We start from the raw sequence: 17,818 nt of genomic DNA, 5'->3' as shown, positions 1-17,818 counted from the left end.
TTTGCTTTAGCCAGTGGACCGTTAGCCCACACGATATGAGCAGAGGCTTGAAATGCACTCGTGAGGTTGGACATGCCTTCTGGCACCTTCGTCATCGCCAAGAGAAGATCAAGCCCTGGAGCTGGGGCTTCTCAAGCCTGGATCTGGGAGGGAACCGAGCAGACCCGAGCCTAGTCTGCAACCCGGAGCTCAGCTCCACAGATTCCAGGTGACTTGCAGACCCTCAGCCTGACGCAGAGTCACTCCTGCTAACCTGTGAATACACATTCACAGTCGTGCACCACGGAATTTGGAGGTAATGTGCTTTACCGCCTCATCACGGCAATCCCTGACCAGTAAGCGATCACTGCGACCTCACGAAGGTCCTGCCTGGCATGCGTGCAGCTGCTCTGCATGGAGCTAGACTGCCCCCGTGGCTGGGCATTTGGGGAGCACGCGATGCAGACCGTGAGCTCACCCCAGCGTCCCACCCCCGCCGCCCACCGCACGGCACTCACCTGAGTCGGACGCTGCTGGGCTCACCAGGCTGAGTAGCTCCCGCTCCTTCTCATAGTCCCCTTTGCAGAGCAGCTGCCCCTCCTTGAGGACAAACTCGTCGCCCTTCTGGAGCTGCCGCTCGCAGACACAGCAGCAGAAACAGCTCAGGTGGTACACGCTCTTCTGCGCCCGCATGACGAACTCATTGGGTGCAACGGCCTCGAAGCAGCCCCCGCATTTGACCGCAAACAGCCTGGCAGCAGGGGAGAGAGGGAAGCAAGGTCTTTGAGAAAGGTCTGATGGGGCCCAGCTGCCCTCTGGCCAGCAGCAAAAGAGACGCCAAGAGCTGGCGTGAAGACAGTAGAATGGAATACACTGGACATCCGGGTGATGCACTCCCCGACGGGGTGGAACTGAAGGATTCAGCTGAGTTCCTCCCTGGGGCTTCAGAAGAGCAGGGGCAGAGGCAGGATGCAGTCTGAGCCCAGGGTGTGACGGGTGTGGGTCTAGGACACGGCGCTCCCTAGGGGGATCTAGACACCTGTGCCAGGCATCCCTGGGGAAGCTTGCTGTTTAAACCAAGTAACAGGAACACACATGTCCAGGCCCCCTCCTATCAGTATAGGAAAGGGGAGCCCCAGAGTGGGACTCTCTAGCAAGCTTGCCGGGGCATTCTGATGTGTAATCTGGTTTTTGAGAGATAAAGTGCACCCCAGCTCCCCGTGGTGGCATTCGATGGATTCAGCCTATCTCTCGGGACTTTGCATTTCATTTCAGTTATTCCCAACAAACCACGTAGAGGGGGTCCGTCTATGCCCAGGCAAAACAGTAGTTACTAGTGATGTTACGGTGAATAAAAGAAAATCCCTATCGGAAATGAGCTCAGGCTAATGACTCATCCAAATAACGGCTTCAGGAGCATGGACGGGGCACAAGGAACAATCAGAGCACAGAGGGCAATTTGCAATCTATCATGAGGTCCGTAAATCTCGGGCAAAGGAAAGACAGGATGGCGGGCAGGCTGGTGGCATAACGGGGTAGGAGGAGGGGACTGCAAGCAGAGGGAACAGCCGGTGTGAAGGCCCGGTGGGCTCGGAGCATGCCGCGTGCTCCAGGGGGTTGGAGGCCGGGTGCCTCGAGAAGGGGAGCAGGGGAGGCCAGTCGTGACCGCTCATGCACTCAGACTGGACATCAGCTGGCAAGCAATGGGGAGTCGCTGAACAATTTGTAACGTGATAAGAGCCCTGTTTAGGAAAGGGAACTCTTTGTAGCATGAAGGGTAGAGTGGAACTGGAGTCAGAGAGACGAGTGAGAAAAAGCAGCAGAGCAGTCACAAGGGTCAGCACTAAGGTGGCAGCAGGGAACCAGACAGGAGGGGACAGAACCAACAATTTAGAGACAGGGGAGCGTGGGGGATTGGCTCCCAGGCTCCTGGTGGTCAGAGCCAGCGGGTGATGATGTCGCCCCTTCTGCACACATTTCTGATTTCCTGCCTCCGGGCCTATTAACCCCATTCCACCCTCCTGCGAAGCCCATCCTTGTCTGTTTAATCTAGCCGAATCCCACCCATCCTTCAGGACACAGCAGCTCCCACCTTCTTGAATCCTGCCCCAACCTCCCCTGCCTCAATCTGAAGCACCTGCCCCTCCTTTGAACACCTTTACATGGGCTGTCTGTGCTGGTTCATTCAGTAGCTTCCTGAGATGCTTCAAGACGCCAAATGCAGGGCGCCTGGGGGGCTCAGTGGGTTAAGCGTCCGACTCTTGGTTTTAGCTCAGGTCATGATCTCAGGGTGGTGAGATCGAGCCCGGCGTTAGGCTCCACGCTCAGCACAGAGTCGGCTTGAGATTCTTTCCCCCTCCCTCTTCCTCTCCCCCTCTGCTCCCTCTAAAATAAAGATGCAAAAATTAGCGAGATCCGGAGGCCTGTGCTCTGCTTCCATCTATGCCAACAACTGGCCGCAAAATTGAGGGCAGGATTCCACCCCTTTGCACTTCTTTCCTCCGGATGTTGCTAAGATGTCAGGCCAGACAATCTCTCCTGGGTTCAAAAGCCTTAGGGTGATTGCTTTCTACTGCTGACTTGAAATATCTGAATCTTGCCTTATCATTTAACTTTTCCCGTGCTTGCAACTTCTGCCAACGGAAGTACTGGAAGGTATTGGAAGGTATTGGAAAGTATTGGAAGAACAAGACCTGTGGAAAAGTACTATAATCACAGCCTCCTGAACATGGTGGATACTCAAAGTTCATTTGATTTGACCCATGCATGTAACTTGTTCTCCTAAAATAACACTTGTAAAGAGCCTCGCATAGGGGCTGCCACACAGTAGGTCCCAACAAAAGTAACTCTTCTCCTTACCAACCCCCCAGACCAATAACAGTTCAGGGTAGTCTGAGACACTAAAATTTAAAGCAGATCTATTTCTTTTTCACATTGCCTCATGGTAACATAATTGCCTTTGGCAACCCCTGTGGCATAAGCACAGAGATAATACACCCTAAAACTATCTCTGGGATTCATTCATTACAGCAATCATTTTTATAGCTCCAAAATAAACAGGTTTTGCGTTTTTTTTTTTTTTTTTAAGTAGTAACACAACAGGCAGAAAAGAATCTCTCTCAAAACCACTCCCTTAGGACGCCTGGGTGGCTCAGTTGGTTAAGTGTCTGCCTTCAGCTCAGGTCATGATCCCAGCATCCTGGGATTGAGTCCCGCATCAGGCTCCTTGCTCAGCAGGGAACCTGCTTCTCCCGCTCCCTCTGCCGCTCCTCCTGCTTGTGCTCTCTGGCAAATAAATAAATAAATAAAATTTTTAAAAACACAAAAGCACACTCTCTCTCTGTTTGTCTTCACATACCAGGGGGATCAACAGACGTGGACTGTTCAGATGGCGTAGGGCGAGTGTGGCGGCAGGGGGCGATGGAATGGCCAGAGTACCGAAAACTCCTCACCCCTCCTCTTTTCCCAAAGACAGACACAAGCGGACTCGGAGCACATCCAGGCTCTCTGCTAACGAGCCCCATGCTGGTGGGAGCTGAGGAAGCACGCTAACGGAAGAGCATTTTCTTCTAGACAGGCCAACCACTATCATGGCCTAAGTGTGGCCAACCCCATCTCAAAAGCCCATTCACACATTCACTTACTTGTCTACTCTTCTTTGGGCTCATTCATTCATTGGGAAGCGTCTACCATGCACTAACACCATGCACTATCTGTCCTAACCGGGAGGGGAGGAAGAGAAAACACCGCCCTGGCTGCATTCACGTGCGTAAACAAGTCTACATGGCGTGTCCGCTCAGTGCCAGGCACTGTTGTAGGCACAAAATTATCCCAAACAAAGTCCCGAGCCCCTCGGAGTTCACACGCCAGTGAGAGAAACAGCAAACAGAAAGCAGAACAACAGATAAAGTCTACCCGTAGAAATGTACCTGTGGGGAACGGAATACAAGAACCATACCAGGCCATGTCCAGCAAATGCAAAACACAATAGCATCAAGCCAGTCTGTTGATAATAGAATCACTTCCCAGCTCTAACGCTCTACTAGTTCGTGACTCCCAGGGTGTTTATCTTGGAAGCTTCCTGGAAGAAGGGAATAGTTTTGAGGGTGAAGAGGAAGCAAAGGAGGGGTTCCCAAGGAAACACTGCACACAGATTGGCCAAAGAAAAGTGGAAGCCATTCAAATTCTCTGGGTGAAGGAAGCCAAGGCTTGGGGAGGAGAGGCCAGCCGGCAGGTGATTCCGGCACAGCTCTGGGTCGGGAATGCATGAGGTCGCATTCTCTCTCTCTCTCTCAACCCAGGCCTTGGGCCACCACACAGCCCCTCCCCCAATGCCCTGGCCATCAGAAGCACCTTAGCAACCCCCATCCTGATATGCCTGCCCTCTGCCTCTCAACGTCCAAGGGGGCTTGCGTGGCTCTTTTGCCACTGACAAGGTATGCAACAGCCCCAAATGACAACTCCAGACACCAACAGCCCAGCCTTTTCCTTCCCCCTTCCTCCAGCTGCCCAGTGTGGTTTTGCTCTCCATCTCCAACCTCAGGGCACACAGGTTCCCCAAATATCTGCTTTTACTTCCTGCCCCCGCGCTGGATGCCATGCATCGGGCAGAAAAATCACCTGGTTCATCAACAGCCCCTAGTCCCTAGTCACTGTTTGCCAACCTGAGCAAACTAATCAATGCTTTTCCGGGAGCTGGTCAAAGGCCCTTTGTCCCCAAAGCCCTCCTTCTCCTCCCCTTCCCCCGGAATGAAAAACAGACTCAAGGCAAACGCTCCCAGGGAGTCAACAAGCACTCGAGAATCTGCCGCAGGGACAGATGTGCTTGTCGAACTTCTACCCCGTTAATCTCCTCCCCTTCCTCCACCCTTCTTCGTTTCATCCCCCTCTCCTAAAAACTTCCCCCAAGTTGGAGAAGGGAGGGTCGGGGGAGCTCTGCAAAGAAAGCCCACCATGTTGACTCAGGAGCAGCTGGAGGAAGTGGCGGGAGTTGTCTGGGCTCCAATCCTGAAATGGTCACGGGCAGTGGGGATGATGGGCCGGGAAGAGGGGGGCGCAGTCCTGTTTCTCTCCATTCTCTCCACCAGCCCTCCCCCTCTAGGTAAAGACCAGGTCAACCTCACCTCACTACCTGACTCTTGTTCCCCTCCCGAACCCCAGGGCAATTCAAGGAGAGGAGGCTCCTGCCGTCCACCACCTGTGTGCCAGATGTGTATACAGCTGTACGGGTGCCACTGTGGACCCAGCTGCCGACGGCACACCTCCCACAAGTTGTTGTCTCTACGGCTCAGACAAGCAGAGAAAAGGATTTGTTCAAAAGTCCAGGTCATAATTAAAACACAGCCTGTCCCTTCCCAATGCCCTGGATGGCGTCCCCCATGGCTCCTTCCCCCTCTGAATGCTAATGAGACCTCACTCTGGGTTCAGAGCCTGGCAGACTGGCTGTGCCCTTGAAACGCTAGACAAGGTCTCCAGAAAGGTCCGGCTCTTCCAGGCATACATAATAACTCCCGACTTTCCCTAAATTCTCCTACCCCTCGAAACTCTTCGAATGATTCCTTACCTCCTCTTTGCATCTGATTCCCTCGCCTGTAAAATGGGAACAACACCGTCTAGCTCATGGCAGAGCACGCAGGGCAGAGACTGAGGCTGCAGCGAGCGCGCTCCTTCCTCTAGCAAACGCCCTGGGCACGGCCCGGTCTGGGGCCGCGCTGGCCTCGGGGAGCTCCCAGGCTCCGGCAGGCAGCGGGCTCTGAACGAAGACCACAGCGCCGCGTGTCTGGGGTCTGCAGGAGGGAAAGAGCCAGAGTGGCACAGAGGAGAGACCCACCCACCTGGCTTAGGGGACCTGGAATCTTTCGTCTTGTCCCCCTCTGCCTCTCCCCCTCCCGCTGATGCTTTCCCACGCCCTCCATCTCGATTCCATTCAATGTCCTGCTTCCCCTCTCCCTGTAGAGCCCCCAGGCTACGAGAGCCTGAGTCCGCAGGCGCTGCCACTTCCAAGCGGCCAGTAGCAGGACGTGGAGCAGAGCGTCTCTTTTTGTGGGGCCTCCGTTTGCTCAGACAGAGACAGCAGTAATGATGCCAAGGTTCTGGGATCCGTGAGCACTAGATGACAGCACGGATGTGGGCTACTCTGTCACCTACCGGGGTAGCACATGCTTTCATCATTCTTATTTGCCCTGCCTCTGGATTTTGATCTTTGGGGATATTTTTTGTCCCCCAAGGTGGCAACGTACGCTTAAGAGATGCCAGAGTCCCATCCTGGGAGAGCAGTTCTTGCTCAACAGCGTAAGCCCGTCTCCCCACACTTCCCAGCTTCGAGGGGGGGCTTGACTTCGTCTCCCAGGAGTGTGGTCCTGTCCCAGGGGACGAACCCAGGGGACGAAGCCAGGGGTGACACCAGACAGAGCACAGGCCTGAGACAAAGCACATGCCCCACAAAGCACATGTAGCCTCCCTGCCCCGTGCTGGCTGCCCGGGGGGACACCAGAGAAGAGGCAGGGTCAAGGGCTCCTCCTTTACCAACCGGCCTCAGAAAAGCCACCGTCCTTGCACTTTCTTGTTTCGAATGGCAAAGTACTGCCTAGGTCAGTGTCAGATCTAGAGAGGAGACGCTGCAGGGGGGGAGCAAGTCCCTATTCCTCATGTGTCCTCACTCCACACCTGGCGACCGACGCAGCCCACTGTGCCAGTACCCAAACCCAGGTCTCCAGAAAGTGTTTCGGCATGACACGGCCATACCATGATTATTCTCCAAACTAAATATTTTCCAGCACCGTATCGTTCACAGTCACAGATTTATATGTCATATATACGTGCATGTATATATATCTGTATGTATATAAACTAAAGCCAAAAAGATGGTGTGTGGGCTCGCAAACACACAAAACACACTTATGCACTCTCCAGCTGCAATCAACAACTCACATGCTCTCCTTCTCTCTCCCTATCTTTCTACAGTTATATATATATTTCTTTTTTTAAAAGATTTTAATTATTTGACAGAGACAGCCAGCGAGAGAGGGAACACAAGCAGGGGGAGTGGGAGAGGAAGAAGCAGGCTCCCAGCAGAGGAGCCTGATGTGGGGCTCGATCCCAGAACGCTGGGATCACGCCTTGAGCCGAAGGCAGACGCTTAACGACTGCGCCACCCAGGCGCCCCTATATATATATTTCTTAAAAGGATCTCTCTGGATATAATTCTAGAAAAGATTCTGTATGAAGAAAGCCATTGGTCCCTAAGGCATATTTGAAACCCACAAGGGCTACGTAATTTCTTAATTCACTCCCATTTTTATAATTCATGATTTTATTACAAAGTTGGGAATCTAACTCTGCAGCTAAGGAGATGAGAGCATTTCAAAAAGCAGACATGAAGGCTTGACACCTGAGAATGTCCTCACGCACACGTCCAAGGCCGTCAGGAGGGAGGCACAGAAGACTGGAAGGCCCCAGCACAGCCCTCAACTGCAGGAATCACAGCAGAAAGACAGGGACCTGCTGAGGGACCAGACACACGGCGGATTTGGTGCCTGTGGTGTGATCTTAGGAAAACCACCCCCCATTCCGAATGCTGGGGTCCTCAGACCATATTTCAGCCCCCCCCCCCCCAGTTATTTTACTTCAAAGGAAGAGAAGCTTGTGGAAGAGAGGAGGTAAAAAAGGGAATGAATCTCTCTCAAATACCCACATGCGGGAGAAAGGCAGGGTTGGGAGCCAAGTTGATCCCTTCAGGCTACTCAGCTCTCAGGCCTCCAAGTACCTGAAGGGATCCCTGAAAGGGGTCTGTCCTCTATGGATTTAGGTTAGGAACAAATAGTGTCTGGGAGACCCTCCAGGACCCAACACCTGCATGCAAGAGTCTACACGGACTCCAAAACAATAGCAAAACCAGATAATTCTTGCTGGAACCCCATTCACAGGGGGCCTGGTGGGTCACTGTTTTCAAGGTACAGACAAAAATATAGGCCAGTGGGGCTGGACCCAGGAAGACCCAAGGAAGCCCAGCCAGAGACAGACCGGTTGTGGAAACAGGACAAGGAGGCAAGATGCTGTAATTAAACAAACTTGGGTCCAAGTCCCTACTCCGCCACTTACTAGCCAGGTGGTCTTGGTCAGGCCGCGGTGGCATTAGTTGACCTACCTAATAGAGTGGGAATAAGAAAAGGACCTATCTCTCGCAGAGTCCCAAGAAGAGTTAATTGAACGAATGCATTGACTCTGCTTAGCATAGTGCTTGACCCATGGTAAATCCCCAGTAAAATGATAACAATTACAATGGTGGTAATGACGATGGAGAAAAAGAGTTGAATATGAATATAAGAGAGAAATATAAGAGAGAAAAAAAAAAAAAAAGACGTGGAATCACAGCGTTAGAGTCCAGGAGAATCAAGATTAGATAAAGCAGTATGGAGAGAGTAACTCAGGACCCAGGCCATGAACAATGCAAGATGTCAGAGGTCAGCTTTCTGGTGGTGCTGGCTGTGAACTTGGGGGGTCAGCCCTGACAATAGCATGGAGCCAAGGACTGAGTTCCCACCTGCTGCAATGGCCTTGGGCTAGGGTTTGCATGCAGCCTGCCCGCACAGGATTTATCTGGATTTACCTAGCAGCCCTGGCACAGTTAGGTGAAATGCCTTCTTGCTCTCGATAGCAAAGTCAAAACCAAGAGGTCAACTGAGGCTTCATGTTCTTCTCAATACACCTGCCTTTTTCCCCCATGAATTCCCATGGCTTCCTTCAACCTCTCCCATCATCCTCCAGACACTACATGCCCGTCATCCCCACATCCACCCTGAGGTTGATGGTACAACTTCCCATACACAGGAACACTGCAAAATACAGCAGGCTCATGCAAACCCAGAGCCATCCCAGGGCAAGGGACCTCAGGCTCCTGGGAACTGAGCAGGAATATACGGAGAGCTCCCATGAGGACACTGCAGAAGGTTCCCGAACAAAGGGTGTGTTTGGAAAGACTGAGATCTTCATTAACCTTGACCCAGAGTCCTGCGGACCTCAAAGGGAGCTTCTCAAAGCCTCCACACCATAGACAATTAAGTGGAAAGATGGAAGACAAAATACGTATGTGGAAAAACCCTAATTCTCACTTGAGGCCAACTGGCTGTGTACTTCTTTTGCCCCAACATAAAAAAAAAAAAATCAGAGCTGCTTTTAGCCTTGGACAGCTGGCAACTACCGATCATGCCTCCTTGCTGCTGGCACTACCAAAACTAGTTTTAATCGAATAGATGGACTTCTGGCTGAGAAAGCAGGACAGGGGTCTCTGTGGAGCTCTTTAGCTAGAAGGCAGTCCTCTGGATTTCGCTCAGTTTCCACCCTCTCCACCAGGGGGCGGCATAGCAGCACGCATTAAGTGCCATGTTGACTTGGTAACTGAGGTCATCCAGGCAGAGACATGGGGATTGGCCATAAGCCAAAACTGTCTGTCGGGGGAAATCTGCTGCTGGGAGTCTGGGAGACCATGTGGCTACACTGAAGGAGAAGTGGTGAGAGACGAGTATTCAAAAGTATTGGGAAGCAAAAGCATGGCTTGTGGCCTTAGAAGTAGTGACACAAGCAACCTTGTCAGCTGGCTCAAGGTCCCTGTCCTTGAGGCTGAGCCAACACCACCACAATAAAGCAACCGAGCCTGTGGTCCTGGGGCGGTGGGAAAGTCTGCAAGGACAATAGAAGTGGCAGGATCTTCTGTAGGACACAGTCTCAAGACTCTGCAGTGGGGAGTAAATGGAAAACAATAAGTGGCAGGCAGAGCCAATCAGAGTCTCTGTGTCCTTGGGGCTCCTGGGGAGCAGTGAGGAGCACCATACAATGGGATGAGAAGCGCTAAGGATGATGTCTGCACGTCCCGGACGCTCTGTGAGGCGCTGGCCTCACCCAGAAGGGCAGGGGGGACACACATGGCTCATCGCCTATGGAAACTACTGCTGGCCGTGGGCAGCTTTTACCTCAAAACGGTGCACTAAGTACTTTTCTTGTTCTTACGAAGCATCTGCTCCAGAGTCAGCGAGACAGAATGATGAGAGCGTGGCTGTGGAAGTCCGAGAGAACCCGGATTCAAGTCTTGGTTCTGCCTTTGAGAATTTGGGTGAGTCTTAGACTCTCTTGGGGCCTCAGCTTCTTTATCCATAAATGAGAGAGTAACTATCTTACAAGATGTTCTGGAGACAAAATAAGACGATGGATTTGAACTATCTGACGATACTAGCGCTCTCAGTAAGCAGCAACTATTAACTCCCCTTATTGCAATTTACCATATCTGCCCATGTAAGTATCTATGTAAGATCATTTATTTCAAGTCAGACAACTGAGCCAAAAATAGAACTTCGTGTGTATCTCAAGGCTTTGTTCTTCAGGATGATGACAAATTAAGTCAAAATTCAACAAGCCTTTCATACGCTATTGGACAACAGACCAACAGACAAATATGAAAGGACAAATACTTGAGAGGAAACAGGGCATTTCATTCAGGCAGCTATGGCTATGGTCCACGCTAACCCAAGGTAAATATTGACATCAGCCAACTCGGGTTGACCAACACCCACTTTCATTGCCCAACACCCAGCATATGTTCAGGAAGCCGGCAGCTCCATGTTTAACCAACCACAGCCAATGGTTGCTATTTGGTTAATGCTGATTTGGGACAGATCCTTGTCCCGTTATCATTTCAGTTCTCAGATGACTGCTTCTTACTGAGGCTCATGACCACTGTGTGGACCTTCATTGAGACACCCTACTTCTTGCCTTCCTCCCCTGTCAGTCCCCACAAGAGATCAATCAACGTCTCCCCTCATTTTATAAACAGAAAGCAACCGAGGCCAGGGAAGGATCGATGACCTACCCCAAATCACAGAGAAAGTGGACATTACTGAGAGGGCCAGCCAGAGCTTGAGGCTCGGTCAGTGATCAAGAAATGAACGAGGTTACATATGGCCCAACCAAGGATGGAAATGTCCCCCTGGCTCTTAGCCGGTACCCAAACCAGCTGAAGGAGTAGAAAGTGTGTGTGAGGCAGTCTCCCGCTTAGGAGCGCTTTCTTTTCCTCTCCCCTCTTCCTTACCACAACCTGGAAAGCAGATGACAAGTCAGACCATAGAGGGAAAGACTGTGGTAAAAGCATGGATTCCGATGATCCAGGCCAAGGTGGCACAACTCATATTATAGATTTTCCATATCGTCACACAGACATGCAAAAACAGCAAGAAACGTAAACCAGACGTACAGAAAATATATGTTTCCTTTTTAGGGAATTAAAGGTTTGGTTTCCTTTGAAATTGTCAGTTTTCCTTTCCCTTCATCCTCATTAGCCTCCTGGGACACTCTTAAACATACCCAGAAAACAACAGAGCGAGGGAATGAGGTATTTTTAGCTGATATTCCGGGCATAGACTCCTATTGTTCCACAATTTTTGGCTTGTCTGGATGGCACGTGGCCAATACAATGTACACTCTTACAAAGACTGTGCTTCCTGGGCTCTATGAGCGAGACAGAGAAACAGAGACACCCACAGAGAGAGTAAGAGAGAGAGAGAGTGTGTGTGTGTGTGTGTGTGATAACAGTACGAAGGACAAGGGCATTATTGATGATGTTTTGATGGGAAAGATTCTGAGATCCCAGCAGGGGGCAACACCGAGCTCTCTAGAATTCTGTTTGCTTTTGTCACCTTCACTTTTCATGACTACCACCGTGCCATACATCCAAAAAAAAAAGACATACTGTCACAACCCAAGAGCTCCTTAATCAACGGAGCCCCATCAGTATTGTATTAGAAACTAGATACATTCTGAAGACCAGTGATTATGTTCCTGAAGCACCTAGTACAGTGACTAGCACAAGGAAATGTTTATTGACAGTTGTTACTGTTCTCTTTCTCCTCGTGTACAACACCTGTTCTCAAGATCATCCCATCTTCCAGGGGAGACAGGAAAAGACAAACATTGGCTAACGATCTGAGTCAAAAGCTCCTACCATGCCTTAAAAGCCACAAAGAGCTACCTCGTGGGACTTTTCCTTTCCATATGAGGGACAGAAAACAGGTCTGGATAATGTGAAGTTCCAGAATGCGTTTAGTTCACAGATTTCAAATATGTGTGATTTTGCATAACATCTCAGCTCTGACGTAAGTGAGAAAGGGGGAGAGGGGTCAGATTCTATTACGCTCATCACACAGACGGTAAGACGGTAGAACAGGAAAACAACACTCTATGGATACTCCTCAAACCCAGCAGTGGTGGAGCCTTGAGTACAAAAGCCAGGTGTCCTGAGCCTCCAATGCAGCCTCTGTCCCATGGGATTATGTTGCCTTCCTTTCCAGTTAGACTCGAGGTGTCTGGAGAGCTCCAGACAGGTTTCAGTGACGTCTGACCCAGTGGAAGTAAGACAGTACTTATTTCTTGTTTTTGATCCTTTTTATCTTTCAACTCTCTCCCCCTCCATCTCAGCTCTCTCCCCCTTCATCTCAACTCTCTCCCCATCCATTAAAAACCAGAAGACGCCACCCCCATTAGGATGGCTACAATCAAAACAAACAAAAACAAAAACAAAAAACCGAGAAAACGACAAGTTTGGCAAGAGTGCAGAGAGCCTGGAATCCTTGTGCACAGTTGGCTGCCAAATGGTGCAGCTGCCGTAGGAAACAGCATGGCAGTTCCTCAACAAATTAAAAATAGAATTACCATATCATCCAGCAACACTACTTCTAGGTATATGTAAATTTAAAGTAAGGACTCAAAGAGGTGTTTATACACTTATGTTCACAGCAGCACAACTGACAACAGCCAAAAGGGAAAAGAAACCCAAGTGCCCAACCACAGATGACCGATAAACAAAATGCAGTATCTATGTCGAATATATTGGAATGGACTATTATTCAGCCTCAAAAAAGGAAGGAAAGTCTGGTGCATGCTACAACATAATGAAAATATTATGTTCAATGATATAAGCCTGTCACAAAAGGACAAATACTACTTGTAGGAGGTAACTGGAAGAGTCAAGTTCCTAGAGACAGAAAGTGGAATGGCAGTGGCCAAGGGCTGTGGGACGAAGGGAATGGGGAGTCATTAGTGGGTACGGAGTTTCAGGTTTGCAACATGAAAAGTTCTGTGGATGGATGGTGGTAAATGGTAGCACGCTAATGTGAACGTACTTAATGCCACCGAAATGTGCGCTTAAAAATGGTCAAGACGGTAAATGTCACGTTAGGTGTTTTTCACTACAATTTAAAAAAATAAAAAGATCAATTAGAAAACATTTTTTAACTGAAACAAACAATAATCTTTCATAGTCTGCCTCCTATAACCAGAATGTCACCTGCCAGACTCCCTTGCAGCTAGAAGTGGCCTTAGGAGGCAGTACATGGGATCCTGCTAGGAGTGGGGACAGAAGCAGGAAGTTCTGGAAAAGCTATTATTCTTTTGATAGCGTGAGACTCAGCTGGTACATACATTTCACTCTTTACCTTTTCCCTTATTTCTGCCTGGAATTAAATGTAACACCTGGAGGTGAAACAGCCCTCTCGGTCCTGAGAAAGTGAAAGACACCTGTTAAGGATGCATCATAAATGGAGAAAAGCCTGGATCCTTGAAAACATTCTTGAGCAGTTGCACCATCCTTGGACTTCCCCCTTTTGGCTTCTTTTAAGTGAGAAAAATGGAACTGTCTGATTAACCCACTGTGGTCAGGATACAGCTACCTAAAGGACTTCCCCTTTCCATTCAAGGTAGGGTACCCTGCGCTCCTATCTAGGGCGACCTCTTCCCCCAGGCACTAGACTTCAGCACTTCCTGCTCACTCAGAATCAACATCATATGTTCTCCCTCCTTATTAACTATTTTTACATTTATTTTTCTTCGTTTCTCCCATACTGAAAAAAAAATACCATTCTTTTGATCCTACTTTCTCTACCATTACCCCATTTATTTGAAAGCCTTTGTAAAAAAATTCAAAAAGAAATCACTTCTATTTTCTGTCTTCAGTTCTTCTCCTTCTGCTCTCTTTGAAGGCCAGTCCAATCAGGCACCTGTCCAACTCCTTCCAATGGAACTTTCTTGGGAAGGTCACCCGTGACCTCCCTATTGCACAGTCCTCATCGCCCCGAGCCCGTTAGCAGCATCTGACATTGTGGCCGCTTGGTGTCCAGGATCCCTCACTCTCCTGGTTTTCTTCCTATCTCACTAGTCACTCCTCCCTGGTCTCCTCTGCTAGGTCTTCTTCCCCTCCCTAACCTTGAAGGGTTTCATCCACTTCTCCAGTCTCACTACTCTTGAAGAGCTTATCCAGTTTCATTGCTTTCAATATCACATATGTGCTAAATGACTTTGAAGTTGCTATCTCCATCCCAGATCTCCCTCCCAAATCTAACTTGTATATCCAACTACCTACTCAGTATCTTCACCTAGATCTCTAATCAAAATCTCAAACTTAATAGGGGCGCCTGGGTAGCGCAGTCGTTAAGCGTCTGCCTTCGGCTCAGGGCGTGATCCCGGCATTCCGGGATCGAGTCCCACGTCGGACTCCTCTGCTGGGAGCCTGCTTCTTCCTCTCCCACTCCCCCTGCTTGTGTTCCCTCTCTCACTGGCTGTCTCTCTGTCACATAAATAAATAAAAAAATCTTTTAAAAAAAAATCTCAAACTTAATAAAACCAAGATAGAATTCTTGATCTTCACTCCTCCACACCTCCTGCTGGCTCAAATCGGCTCCAACTAACCACGGTCTCTCCTTTTTTGGTGATGGATGACACCTCCACCTTCCTTGTTTCTCAAGACAAACATCTCAGAATCATTCTTGACTCCTCTCCCCCACATACCTCATATCCAAATCATCAACAAGCCATTCTGCTCCACCATCAAAATATAACCAGCATTTAATCACGTCTCATCATGTCCACTGCTCCGACTACAGGCCACACTCTACCATATCTTCCCTGATCGCCCCAACAGTCTCCCACATGGGTCACCTGCTTCCTCTTGCCACCCGAAAAGTGGATTTTCGATACAGCTTCGATACCAAGTGATCTCACTAGGAACTAAATTAGATCATGTCACTCATCTGTCAAAACTTACTGCCATTTTGCAGATGAGAAAATAGAGGTATGAGGGTCTAAATAGTTTGCTCAACTTTACACAGCTAGTAGTTGGGAAGGCCAGGATTCAAATCAAGTCTGTCAGTGCTAAAACCCACCAAAGATCCACTCTATCACCGCCTAACTTAGCTCTGAGTGTTGTCCTAATCAAATGGTAGGACGGTACTGTATTTTGCAAATTAAAAGTTCCACGTGACTGCCAGGCAACACTAACCACCATCACTGTCAACCTAAGCTCCTCATAAGTTAGAACTGGACGAATGAAGTTATCAACTTATATTGAAATATTTTACCTAGGAAGGAAAGGCCAGAGACTGGCCGCCACTTCTTTGAAGAGAGCCCAGGCTCTGAGATCGGTGACCCAGGCTGGATCTAACCCAGGAGAGCCTCAACTTCGGAATTTAAGTGGAAACAAGCAAATGGGAACTGGGTAGAAATGCAAAGTCCAGGAGGAATGGTGGCAAGTGTGTAACGCCAGCCAGCATACACCCCCGCCTCCGACCACAACATTCATGTGCAAGTCTAGGATATAATTTTCATCTTGGATGCTTTCATATGGCTCTGCTCTCCATATCCAGCTCCATTCAGGGGATTAGAGAACAGGGACAGACATGGGGAGCTAAAGAACCACAGAGATCTCTGTGAAACGGGATTCCTGGTTTGCAATCACAGTGCCGAGTGATGTGTGTGGATGGGAGGGTGTGCCCCCCCCACTACACACACACACACACACACACACACACGCTCCCTTTGATTGGGGAGCCAGTTTGGTTTCATAGCTACATATGAAGCTACATACATAGCTTCATACTATAGCCAGAAGTTTAAAAAACAGTCACAACAACCCCTCCCCACCACGGGAATACACAAGGACAAGCTAGGGTGTCTCCAGACCAGACAGTGTCTTGAAGAGAGCATGAGTTTTTGGAATTCTCTTTCGCTCAGGGCTGGGAGCTCTCAGATCTGGGAGCAGAGAGTTCCCCACGACCATCTGAAGAACAGTGAGGAAGTGGAACACGGGTTCCTCCAGGCCAACGCATAAGGCGAGAGGCTCCTCCTGCCGGATAAAAGAGAAATGCCCGCGCTTGTCCCCATGCGTCGGGCAGATCACCTACCACTGGGCACAAAGGCTGGGGCTGGTTTTATCTTTTGGCAAACAGGCTTTTGTGAAGCTGCCTCTCAAAAGGCCTGCAGACACTGCCCCAGACCGTCAGGAAGAAGGGACTTTCTTTGAAAGGCAAGAACGACCTCGCATTCGGACACGAGCACCTCGTCGAGCCCTGCACATGGGCGAAGAAGGAGCTGCATGCACCTGCACCAATTTCCACCCCCACCAAACCGAGAGGGCCCTGCTGAAGGACAGTGTGTGACTATCGCGGTCACTGGAACAGATTGCTATCTAGACTACACTCATGGGCTGAACGCCTCTGAAAATAGGTCAGTACTTCCATGAACGTAAATATTCTTCCCCCCAAACTGCAGTCACGAGAGGGGCAGACACAATGAGGCATAGACAGACACGCAACGCGTTTTCAGCAACCGGAAAGCCACTCCATGGTCATGACCAACTCATCCACAGGTGTGCTTGGGAAAACAAGTCATGAATTTTTCAGCATCCTTCACAAAGGGACATAGGGTCCTTCTAACTAGCAAATATTGACGAGAAAGTTGGGATACCTGAATTATAGATCGTTTAAGGAAAGGGTTTTATTCACGCAGTACCTGTAACAAGTATTTATTAAGTGACTACAGTTCTAACTGCTAATAACGAGGCACGGTTCCAGGTGCCAGGCATAGAACCATGAACAAACCAGGCAAAAATCCCAGCCCTTGGAGTTCACCTTTGATGGAAAACAAATGGCACCGAAGAAAATGTCAGATGAGTGCAACGAATGAAAATGCAGGCGTAAAAGGGGATGGGGAGTGCCAGGTTGGGGAGTTGTAATTTTCACTGGGAGGCTGATGTTTCAGCAAAGATGTGAAGGAGCTGATAAGGAGGGAGCCTCACAGCTGCCTGTTGGAAGAGCGCTCCAGGCAGAAAGAACAGCAGGTGCAGAGGCCCTGGGGCAGAAGCCCAGCTCGCATTCTGGGAAAGAGCACAGAGGCCGGGGTGGTTGGGCAGAATGGCAAAGGCAAAAGTGAGAAGAGCTGCTGGTGGAGACGTCATGGGGGAGGGGCTGGACAGGCCAGAGAGGCTCTGGCAGATGATAGCGGGATGATAGTGGCAGGTGTTTGCAGAGGAGTAACATGCTGGATGAAGTTGTCTTATATTGAGGTAAAAGACACATCATATATTTCAAAGGGAACAATTCAGGGGTATTCACATTCACAATGTTGTACAACCCCACTGGCTCTCTCTGGTTCCAAAACATTTCCATCACCCCAAAATAAAGCCCCTTACCCATTAAGCAGTTTCTCCTCCATTTTCCCCTCCCCCTAAATGTGGGCAAACACCAACCTGTGTTCTCTATTGACCTACTTATTTTGGACAGTGCACGTATGCAATCATATAGGATGTGGCCTTTTGCGTCTGGCTTCTTTTTACCTAGCATGTTTTCTAGATCATCCACATTGCGGCATATATCAGTGCTCCACTCCTTTTGATGACTAGACAACATTCCATTGCATGGATATACCCATTTTATTTATCCATTCATCTACTGTTGGATGTTCTGGCTGTCTCTGCCTTTTGGCTATTGGGAATGGTGCTGCCATGACCACGTGTGTCTGTGAACTT

The 17,818-nt window shown here is 49.5% G+C and overlaps 1 protein-coding gene across 1 annotated transcript in view; it reads right to left on the bottom strand.

Annotated features, from left to right (window-relative positions):
• Positions 1 to 17,818, bottom strand: part of LMX1A (LIM homeobox transcription factor 1 alpha) — a 152,925-nt gene that overhangs the window by 47,818 nt on the left and 87,289 nt on the right. The window contains exon 4 of the mRNA XM_026517258.4: positions 498 to 730. Coding sequence (XP_026373043.1) covers positions 498 to 730 — 233 coding nt within the window. The remainder of the gene's footprint in view (positions 1 to 497; positions 731 to 17,818) is intronic.

The sequence above is a fragment of the Ursus arctos genome, unplaced genomic scaffold, assembly GCF_023065955.2.
Source record: "Ursus arctos isolate Adak ecotype North America unplaced genomic scaffold, UrsArc2.0 scaffold_2, whole genome shotgun sequence".
Taxonomy (NCBI): Eukaryota; Metazoa; Chordata; class Mammalia; order Carnivora; family Ursidae; genus Ursus; species Ursus arctos.
Note: the sequence above shows the minus strand (reverse complement) of the source record. Positions and strands in the feature narration are given on the sequence as shown.